We start from the raw sequence: 18,358 nt of genomic DNA, 5'->3' as shown, positions 1-18,358 counted from the left end.
AAGGGTAGAATCCGGATTTTAAACTCAGGTCTCTTTATTGCAGAGAGTAAAAATTAGAGCTACTGGATAACACTTGCCCAATTCACATCTCACTATTGAAATTAAAGAAACTGTGATCCATAAGAAGTAAATACATGTACCTAAATCAAAAATCTACTTTATGTTTACGACGTCCAATGTGCATTGTAATTCAAAATTGCCCTTGCAGACACTGCCTGTTCGAGTTTTGCTCTTTTTTTGTGCCCAGTTCACAGAGGCCTGGGAGGGGGTAAGAGGTCATTCAGTGCCCTGTTGCTTTGAAGACAACGCAAATCATGCCTGGGGGCACCCTTTCCATTTAAAACTTTTCCTTATGTCTGGCTATTGGTTCCCTTAAAAACAAGGATTGGCATAGCCAATAGGTCTCGCTTTTGGGACCTTCTAAGTATTTAGTTTTGCAGCACAATATCCTTGATGCAACAACATCAGCTGTTGCATGGCTAAACATTGTACCTTATAAGCGTTTAGCCATGCAACAGGTGATGTTGCTGCACCAAGGATATTGTGCTGCATATCTAAATACTTATAAGGTCCCAAAAGCGAGACCTATTGGCAATGCCAATGCTTATCTTTACAGGGGGTTGCACTGCTTCATACCACTCCTGTGTCTGTCTACATACAGATACAGCTGGCTGTCAGCCCTCAGGTAACCAGCGCCAAAACAGACACAGAGAGGGCCTTCAGGTCGGCCCCTTCAACACTGCTTGAAAGAAGTGTCATGCACATGTTGGATCGGCACAAAGAATCCCCGTTAACTATTGGCTGTCAGGTGTGTTCGTCCGCCTGCCTACAGACTCTTTTGCTCCTCAGTGGGATTGTACGCTTAAATGTGAGTTTGCACCTGAATGGGATTTGTGGGCCAAAAGGTCTTTTCAAGGGTGATTTTCACACAATAGTGTGAATTTACTTCTAAATGTGATAAATCACGTAAACGAAATTTTGTGCCTCGATGTGATTTTTCTTCCTACAAGTGTTTCACATTACTGTTGATGTTGGATGAACGGTGGTTTTGCACCTTTTTTCCCTTTCGTACCTAAATGTAATTTGGTCTGAAAAGTGATACCACTTTCCTGTTGACTTTGCACCATAGGTGATTTCGCACCTAATTGTGCGTGTGCACTTACATGTGATTTTGCATCCAAATGAATTTTTGCACCTAAAAGTGTTCTTGTAACAGTACCAGTGTAGAAATAACAACACGCTGATAGAAAAACATGAAATCGTCGGCTCAGCATATTACAAATATGAAGACATTTCGTCATGATGCAACTAACCTGATTGGCTGATGGCCAATCTTTTGAACAACGTGGGATTTGATCCAAAAAACTAGAAAGCGAGACACCTGAGCTAGAACTGGCTGGACCTGTTGGTGATGTTTCGGATCATATCAGAGCAAGACTTACTCAGGATATCATCGTGGCATAAAGTCAAGATGAATTTGGTGGTAACCACATCACACCTGTGTCCTAATTGAAGTGGGTTCCCTACCTGATAACACGGACTGGTCGTTGTTAGATGATTGCTTAGATCTTGAGGCAGAAGGCGGGGAGAGAAGAGATGACGCACATCGGATCTAGAATCATGATAGGTCAAGCTGCGTTACTACGCTTGGAAAGGTGGAATGAATGTTGACCAAGTCAACTTGACTCAGAGCTCAGGTTAAGAACTGGATCTCTGCTGACCCAGATAGGTGGCGTCTTCCAGACCTGGATCATTGTATGTTGCATCCTGATCAGAGGCTGGTGCCATCTCACCCACTGGCACAAATGGGGGGTGGCTCCCCCAGGCCAGGGTAGAAGGCCTCCATGTTTGTGTGAATATTTGTGATGGCTACTAGATGATGAACAAGACTCTACACTATACCTGATGGAAGTAGATCATTGTTTCTCAAAATACTTTCTGTGTTTTCCTGCTTGCTTGGCCATCACATCTATTCATGGGTAGACAGCATTGTCAGCATCCAGCTGACAGTGTAAAGGTATCTTCTTGGCAACAGGTGATGTGGTTTATATTACATGAACGTTGTGCTTAATAATGCATGTTTAGAGCTGTGTGATATTCAAATGTTTATCCTCCCAGTATCACTCACACTTTGGGACACAGGTGCAGCCTCAGTAATCTCTTTCATGGAAACAGCAGACACTCCTTGTGCCAGAACAATTCTTTTTTGTGTTATCTGATGCCCCCCGGTATACGATCCCTACGGTCAATATGTACTTTATTTCATGTGCTATTGAGTTTCATTGAAGATATACCAGGCATAGTATCTCTGGATACCCATCTATCTAGCATACTAGCTCCTCTCTGTCATTACAGGCCTTTCCATCTGTAAGAGAAAAATTACAAACCCAGTAGGTCTACAGAATGCCGTAAGTTCTTAAAAGGCAAATTAGAGCACAGTTCTTTCATGCCTTTGATATCTCATGTCGGCCACTAATCCCGACTCGCGTTCGCCTGCGTGTAAAGTGCCATTAATATTTTAACGGGATCAGTATAGTTTGCACTAAATCCAATTTCTTCCTACATTTTGTTTGACTTCCATGAATAAATCCTTCAGAACTCGACTCAACTTCCGCCTGTCAGGAGTGCTGATAATGAAGATCATTTAATTGGCACGCGTCAACGTATAGAGTACTAAGCGGTAGGCTTCGTGCTGGTGGCCCCTGGCGAGTGTCCTCTCCGGTTCGAAAAGATGGAGCAGAAGGGAGGCGTGGAGTAAATTAGGACATCAGAGAGCAGGATCCCCTCCTCAGAATCAATTAAAGTATCTTTAAAGTGTGCCAGCCTTCCCTTCCCCTAGGGATATTGCACCATAATTGATGTTTCCGCCCACCTCTGGCAGATTCTACAAAGTTATCCGCTTATAGATTCACAGACAGATTGTGTCAGCACTATAGCGAGGCGCGTGTGAATAAAATCAGGAGTGAAGCTTGGTGTTACAGGTTCGGTGTGGTTTCTGATTTTACTCACTTTTAACAAGTGTTGTTTCCTTTGATCTGTCTCTAATCTTTTGAAATTTACAATTTTGTACAAATATTTCCAAGCATTCATCAACGTCACTATGCCATTTCCTTTTTTGTTACGATAGGCTATACTCAAGCCTTCATGGGTATCATCTAGAGTTTGGAGGGAACTGAAATACCTCAATTTCCAGTAAGAAACTCTAACTATGGACTAGAATCCACCCGCTCAATTTCTTGCTCTGATAGGGATATTATTGTGGAGGAAATTCATCTGCTGAATTCTACTCCATATTTAGTTTTCCCTCCAGAAATTCGGTGATTTTCAATTCCCTCCAAACCCTACAGAAGGCCCTATGCTTTCAAATAATAGTAACACTTTTCAGAAAATGTAAGCATGATGTTTTTACTTGAATCTGGCAATAAAGTCTTCAAATTCAGGCATGGACAGGCCTATAACTCCTGAAGCATTGAATTGTTGGCAAGAGGAGTCAGCCCCGGATACACGCACATGACACCCAGGTGGAGATTTAGCAGTAAGGATTTGTGTAGGTACAGAGGGACACTACGTTCTTACAATATGTGGACACAGTACCTTCCAAGTGGGATAGCGAAGTAGAAGACAGACAGCATGAGAGTCCTTGTGTTCTTGGTGAACAGGTCGCCGATGATGGTGGGAGCGATGGTGGAGTAACTCGCTTCGCCGATGCCGACCAGGCCGCGCGAGAGGACGAGGAGCCAGAAGTACTGTAGGAGGGAGCAAGAAAAACACCGGTCACAAAAGGGTCTTGCCTTTATAAGACATGGGATTTTCATCAACACTTACAATTCCTTCAAATGATAATCACAGCCAAGAAAGGAAACTACATTGTACTAAAACGTTTCCAAAAGTGCATAAGGGTGTACTGTATGTAGAGAGTTAAATCATATTCATGGCAGTAAGCAATCTAACAGGCTGTAAAACTCCACAATGCAGTCAGGAATGAAGGGGAAGGGGATTATGTTTGTCCTCTTACTGAACATTCCAGAGTAGAAATCATAAAACTTATTTTGAATAGCAAGAGGCGCCTTACTCCGAAAACCCAACCAAACTCTCAGCAAGGGGGGAATGTGCTCGGATTGCTACACATTTATTTGGTTTCAATGATTTGGAGTAAAAAGGTCGTCCCGCGTTACTGATGTGGAATGGTAGTGCATTGTGGGACAGAAAATGGTGAAAGAGCCCAAATCAGGTGTAATTTTGCACCTCACTATTGCGGTAACATAGTAACGGGTAATTGCTCCGGGCCATCAAGAGCTGGATGAAGGGAGGCCTAGGGTGACCACTTCATTCTAGGCTACTATGGTCGCTTTCTCCAGTTCTGAAATTCTGCCAATAAATGATTGTTTACAGATGTGTCAGTCTAAATCATTGAATGAATTATACTTTCGGGTCTAGCTAGCGCTATATAAAACTCAAAATATTCATAGAACATGATAATGAAAAACAAGACTACAACACCCATAATGCATCAGGTTATGACAAAAAGAGCAGACTTGGAAACAGCATCCGTAATGATCTGGAGGGAGGTGATCACTCTAGGAAGGATTCATCATAATGGTCCCATCAAAGCTGGTGTCCCTGCGATTCCATGGGGATTTGCAGACCTGGGCAGGCAGGCTGACAGCAGGTGGTGGTGGAGTGTGTGTGTGTGTGTGTATTTACTAACATAACTTCTCTCCTGGTTTAACAATACTTAACTACCTTTCACCCTAAAAGTCACATTGGGGATCTTTCAAGGGATCTTATTTTGAGTACAAAAATTTACCTCATCGGAATTCTCATGTATCAAGAAGGTACGCAATATATAAAACATCGAAAAGAGATCACGGTTTAGGAATAAATGTAAGAATGGGATTAGTAATTTAGTTTGAATCATTTCCGGTGCTTTATAATAAGGTGGTTTTTTTCTGTGCTTTCAATTGGGTGAAATGTTGAGAACCTTCTATGTTAATACAGGCGCGTGAGGATAATTCACCATCGTACCAGAACGTACTCTCTTTCACTCATTTCATGTTCCTTCTCCCCCCTCCTAATTCAAGTGAACCAATCGCTTTCCATTCATAGAGGACACATGAAAATGTATCATAACCCTTGCTTCTTCTCATAAATATATATTCACACACACACACACACACACACACACACACACACACACACACACTACTGACATTGTTGATATTCGAACTATAAAAAGTGTGTGAATTCAAAGGCTCATTGAACCAGAGCAAGTGCAAGCTGTTGAGCTGGGCGCCCCAGTAGGCTCTCTTGTTCTAATTTGAGGGTCGCTCCCCTTTGGCTCGCTTCCGATCTGCAACAAGCCACGCCTCCATCGCGCCACTGTGAGCTTGTGTTTCAAAAATATCTTGAAATGGATGATCTCATACCTTTAGAGGTGTTGTATTTGTGTGTCCCCCATCATCAAGTATTCTCATGACTGAAACTCGTGTAACGGGCACCTATGACCGGAGGATAAACGAATGAGCTCACGCATCCTGCCTTGCCCCAGGCTAAGTCTCCTTTCTCCCCTAGTGCTTCTCAGCTTCTCCCAGTTCTGGTGGTGAAACCCACACTGGAAGCCGAGCCCACGGAGAGACTGGCCTCATTGTGAGGGCTTCGAACCAAGGCCAAGGCCTTTGTCCTCATACAGCTTGTATGAGAAACGGAGATCAACGAAGGTTTCCCGGTGAGCGGATCCCTTTGTTGGGCGGATTTTCTGCTTCCGATGAATAATATCCCCATATAATGGCGTCTCCAGGGCATGGGAGTTCCGCACACTACACCCAACACTTTTAATGTGTTCATTGATAGTCATGATGGGAAATTGATTTCTGTCTCTTCTCAGATCACCGCATGGTGAGTCCATTTTCCTTTTCCCGATCCCTGTCCACGTTTGACTTTAGACTCTCATGGTGTTGGGACAGTCGAAGACTAAATCGGTGCAAACCTGCTTCGATGTCAGAAGACCCCGGTGCTAATTGTGGAATGAGAAACACATACTCTCTGATCACTTCCACCCCGGGGTGTACAGAAGCTGGATTATCACTTTGTGATGTCCCCGGATGGCTTAGTTTGGCTTCTCTTTTCATTGAAGAAACGAACATCTGTCATCCCTCGGGAGGTCGGATTTGGTTAGGAATTTTCAAGCACAGAATTTCCGCTAAATTTAGTCGCAGACAGTAATTGGGCAGAAGTGATAGCTGCTGTCAGGCTCCTGCTGGGCTTGCTTCTTTTCATGGTGGGTTCCCGGAGGCTCTGACTATTACATAAAGCCCTAACCGCGGGAACCCACGGGCAACGCATTCTGCTTCCACCATGACCACGAGACTCCCGAAGACCACTCCTTCTTCTTGACCATGCGATGCCTCAGAACATCACTCTGCCCACTCCCACCATAACCACGTTGGTGCCAAAACAGCACTGCAACCACGTCATCCACAGGACCACACTGTCATCTTCCAACATGACCACGTGCTACCTCAAATGTCCATCCTCCCTCTCCCAAAAAAGCACGTTAAACCCCATAACCACACACTCTAACATCACACTTCCTCCTTACACTTCACCACAGGAGCACACTTTTCTCTTTCACCACGACTGTGATACCCCAAGCCCTCACCCTCACCTTCTCTACGTTACTTTAGACTCCCAAGACCACACATCTGACACAACCAAGACCACGCTTCTCTCTTCCCCATACCATATGAGGCCTGCAAGAACACTTTCTCCATTCACTGAGCACGTGATCCCCTAGACCACGCTTCGCTCACCCACCAGGACCACGTGGCACCTCAAGACAACACTTTCCCCTACCATGCAAGCCGCGTAATACCAGAGAGCACCTTCGCTCCCTCCACTGCGACCACACGACCCCGAAGAGCACACGCGCCTCTTCCACTGTGAGAGCGATCACACTTGCATTGCTTTCCGTCTCAAAGCACTATAATATTTTGATGCTTAGAATCTGAGCTTCTCCTTCCACCAAGCCACAATGCCCAAGATCACGCTTTCCTCTTGCACCAAACCACACACCCTCAGGACTGCATGTTGTCTCTCTTTGATAACCAACTGGTCCAAAAAGCACACTCTCCTCCCTTGAAGCCACGTGATGCTCAAGACCTGACCTCCTACTTTCCCCTCTATAGCACAATCACCCAGGCCACTCTGCTCACGCCATGGCCACGTGATGTCATAAGCGCCCAGCATGACTCATAGAACAGAGTTTACGTTTGTGCTCCACAAGCATTGGTAGCAGGCAATATTTCCTAGAGATGAGGTCACTGACGGCCGACTTGAAATGGAAGCCCCTGCAATGAAGGCTGAAGGCGCCGTGCAGGGAGTAGGCCGTGGTTTGTAGTTCGTAGGCGGTGCATGACTTGTTTCTGTGTCATATGCCTGTCCTCAAAGTTCTGGTGTTGTCGCTCTTGCTTTCCCCCTCACCAATATTTGGGCGAACCTTGAGAGGATGCAAGAGGGGGCAGGACCTTGTTTACGGTGGAATGGATGTACCCCGGGCGCGAGGGACGGGCACATTCAGTTTTTAAAGAGCACACAAATCAAAGCACCCCATTTACTCTTTCACCTCAAAAGCCAGCGGCTTTTAATCTTTTAAAACACATAGGGCCACATGCATCAACGAGAAAACTGGTCGCAAACTGGCAGATTAGCAGAATCTGCCCCTTTGCGACCGGTATTTTTGCATTCGGGATGCATCATCCCAAATGCAAAAATCGCAATTCAAGGAATCTCTAAATAGCGATTCCTTAAATTGCGATTGCATTTAAGGAATCCCAAATTGAGATTCCTTAAATGCAATGCATTAAAGTTAAAAAATTAGCGATTTCGCTAATAGGGGGAGCAAATTACCATGAAGTTGAACTTCATGGTAATTTGCAAAAACTTTGAGAAATGCACTTTTGGGCATTTTGTCAAAGTTTCATGTTGCGCACACACATGCCCTTAGAGCATGTGTGTGTACAACATATGTGCACAGATCAATTTCAGGGGTGCAATAGGGTGTCATTTTGACACCCTTGCACCCTTGAAATTGCATGAGCAATTTGCGAGTACATACTGGTACTCGCAGTTTGCTCATGCAATCTCCAATTCATTCCTATGGGTCTGGAGGCCCATAGGAATGAATGGGACGGCATTCCTTAATTGCGACTCGCAATTTGCGAGTCGCAATTAAGGAATTTGTAGGAATCGCTATTTTTATAGCGATTCCTACATGCATAGGCTTTTGCAATTCCTTAATTACGATTCCTTAAAAATCGCAATTAAGGAATGGCAAAAGTCTTTGTTGATGCATGTGCCAGATAGTTGGTTAATGCTTACATAGTTCATCAGGTTAATGCTCCTGCTGCAGAGAACTCGCAAAACGAATACTCGCAGATTTGAATCCCGAGGGCCCATTCAACCTTTCATCGAGTTGAATGTCTGATAAGTAACAGCTGATGGCCCACCCAGTCCCTGCACGTCCTGCGTATTGCAATATGTAGGGCTCAGGGTTATTCTCCTACTTCACCCTGGCACTGATCCAAGTCTGTATTTTCTAAGTTATTTAGACACTGCAGTCTAGTTGTTCCTTCTCCAAACCCCTGTGATCTAGAATGTTCGTCCACGGCTGGGCTCACAGGGTCCGCTGGTGCTGGAAGAATACCCAGGCCGGGGTCTCCCTGGTCGCATGACGTCATCTAATACCTTTCATTCGATTGGCCTATCCCAGGGCCACTCAGTATGTTGCCGACGACGCCATTGTGGCAGTGGCTGGGTAGGGTTGTGGGGCGCCGCGGACTCCTACAGCCTGGCTTCTGCCAGTCTGACGCACATTGAACCCTGGTTGGCCTGGGGCCCCAGCAGGCCCGCTGGCTGCGGTATGGAAGGTCCCGGCGCACATGGCACCTTGAACTGGGACAAGCCAAACACCTCACCCAGGCCTGCGTTTCTTCCGCCGGGCTTGCCGTCTCTCACTGGTTGCCAGACGGGGAAATTAGAAGGGGAAATGAGAAGCCCTGCTCGCCAAGATCCCAGGCCGGGAAAACAGCTAGATAAACAGGGCGGCGAGGGCAGGATTGCTCGAGTTCCGCGGCCCTTTCTGCGCACTCAAGGCGTTCTCGCTCAGGTGTGGTTTCGTGCCAGGAAATTGCTCTGATCTGCCCTCGAAAATTATTATTTACTTTGCGCTGCTTCCCCCAAGTGACCTCTGAGTGCACGCGGAGAAAAGGGCGCCTTTGTCTACTACGTCTGAGAGTTGTACAATTATAGATTTTTAGAATAACATTGTAGTAAAACCCCCATTGCAATAACACTGACGGCTGCTGCCGTGATGCCCGGGGCATTAAATTCGGAGGCAGGATTTGTGAATTCAAGGCCTCATGCAACACCTGCCGGCTTTGGGAACCCACAGCGCCACTCCCACTGACGCACACGCACGCATACGTGAGGTTTGTGTGCATGCCACGCTGGCGTGACGCTGAGTACACTGCCAACTGTAGTTATGTAGCTCAGCGGGATAAGCACTTGCATAGAAATATGGGTAACCCCTATGTCACAGCTTTGAAATCTAGCAGGGCCACCTCAGCATTTCATCATTCCGAGGGTGCGAACTTTGAAGGGCGTAGTAGAAACTGTTATTAAAGCAGTAATTCAGTGTTTGAAGTGTGCTACGGATATTGTCAGTGATTTTATGAGTGAGCTACTACACATCGGGCCGGCTTTATCGCTGGTGACGCCCCCAACCTCCTCCTCGGATTGCCTGACCATCACTGGACAACGGTGCCCCATTGTCTCTCCATAGCCGCTCTCTCACATACATTTCATTTGTTTTAAAGCGCTGGTAAAGGCCGGCTTTACTAATAAGAACGTAAATCTACCCAAAGTAACCTTCTTTAGCAACATTAGGAACTGCTAATGAAGAGGGGGGGGGGGGGCCGGGGCACGGAATAGCCTATTGTATGCAGTTTGCACTCAACTCTTTGATAAGTTTGTAACAGTCACTGTTCTATATTAGGAATGTATCCTATGTATTGCAATACCAAAAGGATCTCTGTGACAAAAGCAGTAATCCACTCGGCTAGCCGTGCAAAATACAGCTTAGTGATCTGCACAGTATGTGTTTGCAGCAGGCGTAGTAACCCTCTGCGCTACTTTATGACACTAGACAAAACACCAATCTCTCTCTCTAACAGGAACATTAATCACAAGAGTTATCTTGACATTTCTATTGCTGCCCGAGAGCTGGATGCACAAGGAACTCAGCAGAAGGCGTTTTGAAATTGTAAGTTATTGCTAAGCATAGCGCCCCCTCCCCAGGTCAGCGCCCAGTGCGGCCGCACCAGTCGCACTGCCCTAAAGCTGGCCCTGACTACACATAATAGCTCACTGTTAGAGAAGTTGCTGTTTCTGTGTGCTATGCTGCTTAATCTAAGGCAGGTAGTGTGGAGCCCAAATAGACCGTTTCACCGGGATTTAAACTATGTGTCAGGCTGTGGCAGGTGAAGTGTTTGTTATCTTGGGTTATACGCATGCTCTGAGCAAGCAAACGTTTTTAGGACCAACGAATTCATATTCAGACAGCATCATTGCAGACGTGTCTGTTATGCAATCTGTTGGCAGGGAACATGCTATGAATGCACAGACAGAGGAACAGTGAAAGGGCGTTAAGTGTGGGGGGCAAAATAGCATTCGCCCCTGAAGCGCTCCCCATTCACCAGGAAGAAGGCCGTTATTGCATTGTTTAGTATTTAGCCCCGCCCACAGCTAGCGCCTTGAGCCCTTATCTCTAATTATGCAAGCACAGGCCTTGTGGAGAGGTCCGCACAGATCTTCCGGCCTAACCAACAGACTGACGACCAATCCTTACGCGGGCTTGGCTTCTTGGACCACCAGGCACCAGCCATCAGCCATTAGCACAGTATCCTGGAGTTTGGGTCGTCGTAGAAAAGAGAAATCCTCGTATCTGCGGCATTGTGATACCCTGTCAGAAAAACATGTCACAGCTGACCGGGCCAGTTACAGCCTGTCACTTGGCAATTCAAGCGCTTAGAAACAAGGACTGTGCTTCTGAACGCTGTGTAAAGCACATTATATTTAGTATCATTACTATTGCTGTTATGAACATGAATAGCTACGTATACACAGTTACATATGTATTGTATCAGGTCGGTGGGGGGTTTGTTGCCAGGTGAAGGCTGATGATGAGGGGTTCCTGCGAGTCCTTATGGCTCAGGTGGGCCGAGGAAGGACACTCCAAAGCACTTGAAATAAATGACGCCTTGTTTATTAAACATGATTTATACAAACTCATAATGATGAATAGGTGCTCGTAGAGCGCATGTTGGCAGTCTAATGGGCTTTGGTTTATGGACATTAGAAGGATGAAAGGCGAAGTTGACCCTGCCAGGGTTCGAACTCCCAGTCTAATGGGCTTTGGTTTATGGACATTAGAAGGATGAAAGGCGAAGTTGACCCTGCCAGGATTCGAACTCCCAGTCTAATGGGCTTTGGTTTATGGACATTAGAAGGATGAAAGGCGAAGTTGACCCTGCCAGGATTCGAACTCTCGACTTGCAGGAGTTGTTGCAGGTCACCCCAAATGTCAGCAGGGTCAACTTCGCGCTGATGAGCGTGTGCCGAATCCCTGGCGCTTCTCTGTGTTGTTTTCATCACACTGAGTTCCAAATCTCTGGGGTTCTGTACAGCAGGGTTATCTGCGCCCTGTGAAAGCCGTATATTACATGCATTGAATACACGTCTCCGGGCGCTCGTACCGAGGACGGTGCTGGTCGTTATCTTTATCCTGCTGCACCATCCTTGGATAACACAAGGAGGCTGTTTATGTCTTCCTCAGTCGAGGACCAGTGTCCGGGGACACGTTCTTTCTCATCAGCATCATTAGCGCTCGTCTGCTCGCTGGCACCGAGCTCGGGTTAGCTGATGGCAGCGTGTTCACAAGGGTGCTACGAACATACGCTGCAGTCAGTGTGCGCATGCGCAACACCCGGCGCTGTGTCTGCAGCACTGACACATTCCCTCCTCCCTCCCTTCCTCCCAGAGCACCACCGGCAGCTGCAAAACAAGGAGTCTCCCTGCTGCCTACGTCACCTTGCGCCTCCTTTTCTGATAGTTCCCAAACCTTATTGATGTGCGAAATGTCTGCGCATTATATTGATATCTGCCATCTGTATGTACAAACAATCACATCTCTGCTCTTGTTTAATTAGCTGGGGCTGCAGAGACATACCTTGTTGGTATCACAGGCTCACAACTTACACATCTCTAGTCACACAAGTCCAACTCAGCACAGACATGCCACGTCACTGGCACCACTGTTCCCACAGTACCCCGCGCCACCTGAGCACAGCACTCACCATCACACAACAGAACCTCCTCGGACAAAATTCCTGACAAAAATCCAACACTTCTCAATTGTTCCTGCTCAACAGCATTTGGTACCACAAAGCCAGTGCTTGAGTTATAAAGAAAATAAAAAATAAAGGTAAAGGCAGGGGTCCAAAGGCATTCTTAGAAGCCTGCTGCAGGCACTGCTGAATGCCAGGGTGGTACAATACAAGAGGGGCAGTGCCCATGCCATCTCATGCATCTTTCTTCCACCACCCTATACTTCCTGTCTCTGTATCTCTCTCTCTCTCTCTCTCTCTCTCTCTCTCTCTCTCTCGGGTTCTTTTTCAGCCATGTTTCCTCCATGTGTCACTGCCTTCCCATCTTTCTCTTTATTTTGCCTTTTCCTCTTGTGCTAGGTCAACGTCTGATGATAAAAAAGTAAGGCATGCTGGTGGCCGGCACCTACAACCAGGATCACAGATGAAACACTGCCACCAAGTGCCTACACCCTCCTACTCCTGCCATGCAAAGGGTATGCCTACCAATCCGATGTGTAAGGGGTTCAAGCAATTGAAAACACTTCACGCTATCCAAAGTGCTGTGATGTCATTTCAGTGGCAAATTGTGAACAATTCAAATGTGACGTAGCATAGCAAATTATGTTCAGAGCAACAAACATAAACAGCTTAGATGCAACACGATGGTGCACATTCGGTTTACTCATTTTAATGTTTATTTGCAATTGTATGTAGTTTGTTGTTACACAGCATCGACCAGGCGCTTGGAGGTGCCAGAAAGCTCTGCACTAAAGGGCACAGGTAACATAAGGTTTGTTTGAAGAGCGTGTTCACCCAAGGGTATGTTAGAGCTGAATAACAGATGTTTATTGTTACCCAACTCAATGGTACTTATCTTATCGACCTCAGAAGGATGAAAGGCTGAGTGGACCAGCCAAGATTTGAACCTGTGACCATGAGGTCGAACACAGGCCCCCCACAGTGGACACATTAGTCCACTAAGCCCCCAGACCCGGCCTACCCGGCACAGGTGATGTGGCTCACACAACAGAGAGAGGCTCATACAAGTGAACACAGGAGTAAAGCACAGAACACCACCAACCATTGCACCAATCAACCTTGGATAAAATGCCTCGAAGGTTACTCTGAATCTATCCATCACACGCCACAGGACTGATGCTTCCCCCCCCTCCTCCCCGCACACCATCAAGTGGTGGTCCAAGCTTCTGGCCTGAATCCAGTGTTTAGGGACACGGGCGCATAAAGATGGTATACACTGGGGAAGTGCCGCCCCTTAGAGTTTGCAGCAGGTACATGCATATTTTTACACATATGCATTGCATTTTCATTGTAAAGATGCTGTTCAGCCCCGGTGGACAGTCCAGTTGACCAGGCCCACATGGTTTAGAATGGATGCAGGTGCTGTCCTGTGGCCGTGAGGGCAGCGACTCAACAGCTAAGGGCCTGACCTGGATACTGGTTACATGGGGTTTATTCAATAAAGTTACTATTATTATTTAACTAGTTGAATTACCCCTTGTTTCTCCACTAGAATAAATGTACAATCCCCAAAAACTCACGTGTGTCAACTGGATGCACTAAAATGAGGTGTCAATGAATTTCTGAAATGCAATGCAGGGAGGGCTGAGAGGAAGGTATGGTGCAAAGGCGTGGCGAAACAGCCCCCATGCACCCACTCCTGCACGATGCCTTGTACCTGGGTCCCTAACACAAACCAGGAAGGGAAATATCTCCCCGCCCCGCGCATGAAAGGCAGCCTCCCCCTTCCGAGCCCTGGTACCACTGCACCTGCTGCACTAATGATAGCTGCACTCCGGATGTCTGTCAACAGAGCCGTTGGGTCCCAAGCTCTTTGAATAAGTAAAGGCCTTTAGGGCATATTCCTCCTATACGAGGCCACAGCCCCGTGTCAAATGCAAACATTTTGTGTCCAGCCCGCACCCACCGTCTCTGGAGGGGGTGTGCCTCATTGCCCCCCATCTCCCTGCCCTTCACTGTAGCCCTCCTCTGACTCATTGTATTGTGACTGCTAAAGCGCCTTGATGCAGCGCCTAGAAACAGCTAAAGGCAAACGCAGAGAAGCAACGACAATGCAGAATAAAGAACATGAAGCTATCAAAGTATGAACAGTATGGAGAGATGTCGCCATCTCTCCCTCCCCTCTCAGCACCTGGAGGCGGAATAAAGCACTACACGAATGTGCGGCATATCACACAAGAGATGTTACATTTGAAAATATGCTTTGCTCGTAGGTAGGATTCCAGATATCCGGAGTATTCACCCATTTTACTTTGTAAAATCTAGCCATGCTCCTGCAACTCAAACAAAACAAGCAGCAGCAGACATGCGCGCGCTGGCCCCTTTCTGAAGATGGCATTACAGGTCTGTCATGAGTCCATTGGAATTTCACAGAAGAAATCGTTGGAGAATTTTCAAAAAGGGTCGTCATCTCGAAAAAACTGTGTAGAAACGGTTTCTAAATTGTTTTGTATGGAAATGAGTACATGTTGCTCTTTGGTTGCCAAAGCGCTCATTCCCCGTTCTAAAGATCTCTGTCAGCAGCCTATAAAGATTGTCAAACCTACACTAACATGTGTCTTGAATCCCTGTCAGGTTTGACCAGTATGCTTAAAATGCACAACTTATCACTCTGTTTTTGTATTGGCTCCAAGGAAAGCTCCTCCCCCTTGTTTTAAGTGTTAGCCCCGCCTCCACTGGTTGGCCTATCAGCCCCACCGAAGTTCGGGTTCTGTTGCGCCCCTGCCTATCACGGACACTTATCTCATGTTTGAGTTTCTGCAGCCTGTGTTCATTAATTGAGCATTATTGACCTCACCACAGCTGTTCATAGTAGCCAAGGCCATCTGACCACACTTAATGCCCACCTCACAATTATGGGGATGAGTTGACGGCAAGAGCGCAGAATGAGAGGAAGGGCGATTAACAGCTGTTAATGGTCGACCGCATGTAAACAATCTGGCTATTATAGATCTCATGCCTTACATAGCACTTCAAACAAGCACAGAGCCATTTCACTAGCCATGCCGTCCAACAAGACATCCGAGGAGCTAGTGGGGCGCCCAGACAGTCACCTTCTGTATTGTTCATTATTGGACTCTACAAATCACCCACTAACTAGGTGCACGTGCGATAACAATGTATGGGATTATTGCTTGCTGGCAGAAGGCAGGGTGGATCTATAGAGATGCTGGGGCTGGCAGGAATCCTGTGGCTGCCACCGGCCCCATTAGCGCCGACGGTCTGGAATAGCTGTGAGTCCGTGTTTGTGGTGCTCAGACCTATAAACCGCGGTTACTCAGTCAGTTCAGCGCCTTCAGTTCCTCCAGAGATGGATGCAGGACCGGCGGCCTCCCTCACACCCCACACACGTTTGAAAAGAGCAAACAACACACGGCATCTCCATCCGCAGCGCGCTCTGCAGACTAATGAGGACGGATGCTGCTTCCTGCAGGTGCTCTGCAACATTTCCATGCATATTACCCACGGATTAATATCAAATGTGCGTCCGGCACAGCCTTGAATATAAAACCATGGGCCCGTGGAATGTTCCAGACTCGAATTCTGGTTTGACTTTGAAAGTCTGATGCGCTCAGTGGCGTAGCAAGGTCAGGAGGTACCCGGTGCGGGAAATGTCTCGTCACCCCCGGCTTGACAAAATGACAAAAATATGTGTTTGAAACACATATTTTGCCATTTTGTCACCCCCTCCTCCTCAGTGATGCACCCACCGCACCCCCCTCCCTACGCCACTGGATGCGCTTTCTGGCACTAGAAAGAGAGGCACTCATCTGCTTTCCATCTCCCACCAGCGAACACCAGAACAGGCTTCAGCACAGCAGTCAATGCCTGTCTCGAAGTTAGAAAGTGTGTTTCGATCTAAAAGGGCCTTCGCCGGCCTTCAGCAGGACAGAACAGATAACGGCCAAACCTAACACATCACTGGCAGTTTGGGCAGTGACCCTCCCTCGAGGCCCTAGCCAGTCTCTCCTGCTGCCCAAGGCTTGTGTATTCGTTCATACTCCTAACTCGGAATTATTGACAAGAAATCACCGGCCTATCTGCAGCACAGATTGAAGTAGTCCCAGGGGTGGATACTGGCGAGAAAGCCAAATTAAGCAGTATGCAAGAACGATAGCTAAAGTTCAGATGTTCCACCAAGGAAAACATGTTACTCTGGAAACTCTGAGTCCCGAGCCACAGACACCACAACATAAGCCTGACCCAGAATCTCACTTTAAGAAATGTAGCCCCACCACAAATGAACAAAAACCTTCACACCAACCCTACCCTTCTTTGCGTCTTTGACTGGAAGTCATCGTTCGTTGAAGCAAACTACTTTATTCAATAATGTTCAACAGTGATGCCACAGAAACCCCCACAACAAAGGCATCACCTCATCTATAAGGGTCATTCTTCAAAAGCCAACAAATAAATCTGCATCCTGGAACCCTGGACAATCTTGAATGCGTTTCTCACCATCGACTGGTAGAATCGAAAGTCACATTAGCGACTATTATGAGGCCTCAAGTTAACTTGATGACTATATAGCGCTAATTCTGAAGGTATTTTATAAGCGCTTTATTATTTTGTGATCATGATTGGCATTCAGAGGGCGAGTCCTGCCACACTGACCTTTAAGGTCCAAGACTAAAGACTGGTATTGTTTGATGCTACATTTCTGCAATAAAGCATCCATCGAGTGTTCGGGTAATTAGCCGCTCATGCGCAGGAATGTTGAGTGTGCATTTTGCTAATGAAATGGCCTCGATGGAGCCAGGCTCTCCAGTCCAGCGCTGTCTGCACGCCAGACAAAGGGGCAGTTTGGGAGAGATGTCCACAGCAAAGGGCGGCGCTACAATGCCCACTCACTTACTCACTGACCTTATTTGTCTGTAACAACATTAATTCAAGGGAGCTGGAGCCTTCCATCTCTCCGGCAGACTTCGGATCTGCAGTCCAAGCCCTAGTGCTGTCTCCCCTTGATGGTGAAATGATATTTCATCTTCCCCTCCCATATCAGCCACAGCCCTCTCAAAGCCATCCTGCAGACAGCTGCCCAGACGGACACAGGCACCAAGAATTCTCATCATTATGGCTATTCGGAAAGACACCAAAACAGTTCTGAGAGCTAGAAAACATTATTTCCAGGCGCATATCTCCGTCAATCAAAAATCTGCCAGTGTCAGTGTCTTCCAATAACTGTTCGCTGCTTCTCGAGGGGTAGAGCGGCCACCAAACACCGCACAAATAGAATTTACCACAACTGAAGCAAAACACTCGAGCACCTTAAAAGTAGGTCGGTATATAGCAAGCCGCAAACCTGCGGTCCCATGGGTATCCTATCACGGTCAATTGGAGTGAGAAGAGACGTTAAAACTCTGCTCAGCATCCTTTCTGTTTACTTTGAGTGAAACGTGGTTACTCTAGGACACAATATTTAGTTAAATGTTTTGAAGCAGTATTGGACTGATGGTCGATTTATTTTCCTTTGCCCTGAGGAAGTCTGTAAAAGACGAAACACATGTTGGCTACAGTGAAAATGAAGGATTAAAAAGTACTAATGTCAACTTTTTGCTTTGAACTATTATTCTAAGACTTTCAAGGTTTTTGCTCCAATTGTGCAAATATTTTTTCTGGGAGATCCCCACAGGCTTCAGTTAGAAGCTAAAATCCACTTGAAAGTGACCCGCATCATACAGCAAATATTGGCGTAGCCAATAGGCCTCGTCTTTGAGACTGAGCTGAGTGGAGAGCTGCAAAGTGTGCACGTCAGGCTGTCCGTCGCAAGACAGCTGGCCAAACTGACCAGTGCTCCAATCTTCTATGCTGCAGGACGTGCCCCTTTCTTGGCACGGGGCACTGCGTGCGGCGTGCACAATGGAAACATAACATGGCAATTAAATCATTGATATGAT

The 18,358-nt window shown here is 46.8% G+C and overlaps 1 protein-coding gene across 2 annotated transcripts in view; it reads right to left on the bottom strand.

The window, feature by feature from the left end:
- SPNS2 (SPNS lysolipid transporter 2, sphingosine-1-phosphate) overlaps positions 1–18,358 on the bottom strand; it is a 295,960-nt gene that overhangs the window by 96,584 nt on the left and 181,018 nt on the right. For both annotated transcript variants that reach the window (XM_085649769.1, XM_085649770.1), the window contains exon 4: positions 3,595–3,746. In XM_085649769.1, coding sequence (XP_085505895.1) covers positions 3,595–3,746 — 152 coding nt within the window. The remainder of the gene's footprint in view (positions 1–3,594; positions 3,747–18,358) is intronic.

The sequence above is a fragment of the Triturus cristatus genome, chromosome 3_2 (assembly GCF_964204655.1).
Source record: "Triturus cristatus chromosome 3_2, aTriCri1.1, whole genome shotgun sequence".
Classification (NCBI taxonomy): domain Eukaryota; kingdom Metazoa; phylum Chordata; class Amphibia; order Caudata; family Salamandridae; genus Triturus; species Triturus cristatus.
The sequence above is the reverse complement of the archived record's forward strand: the minus strand, read 5'-3'. Positions and strand labels throughout refer to the sequence as shown.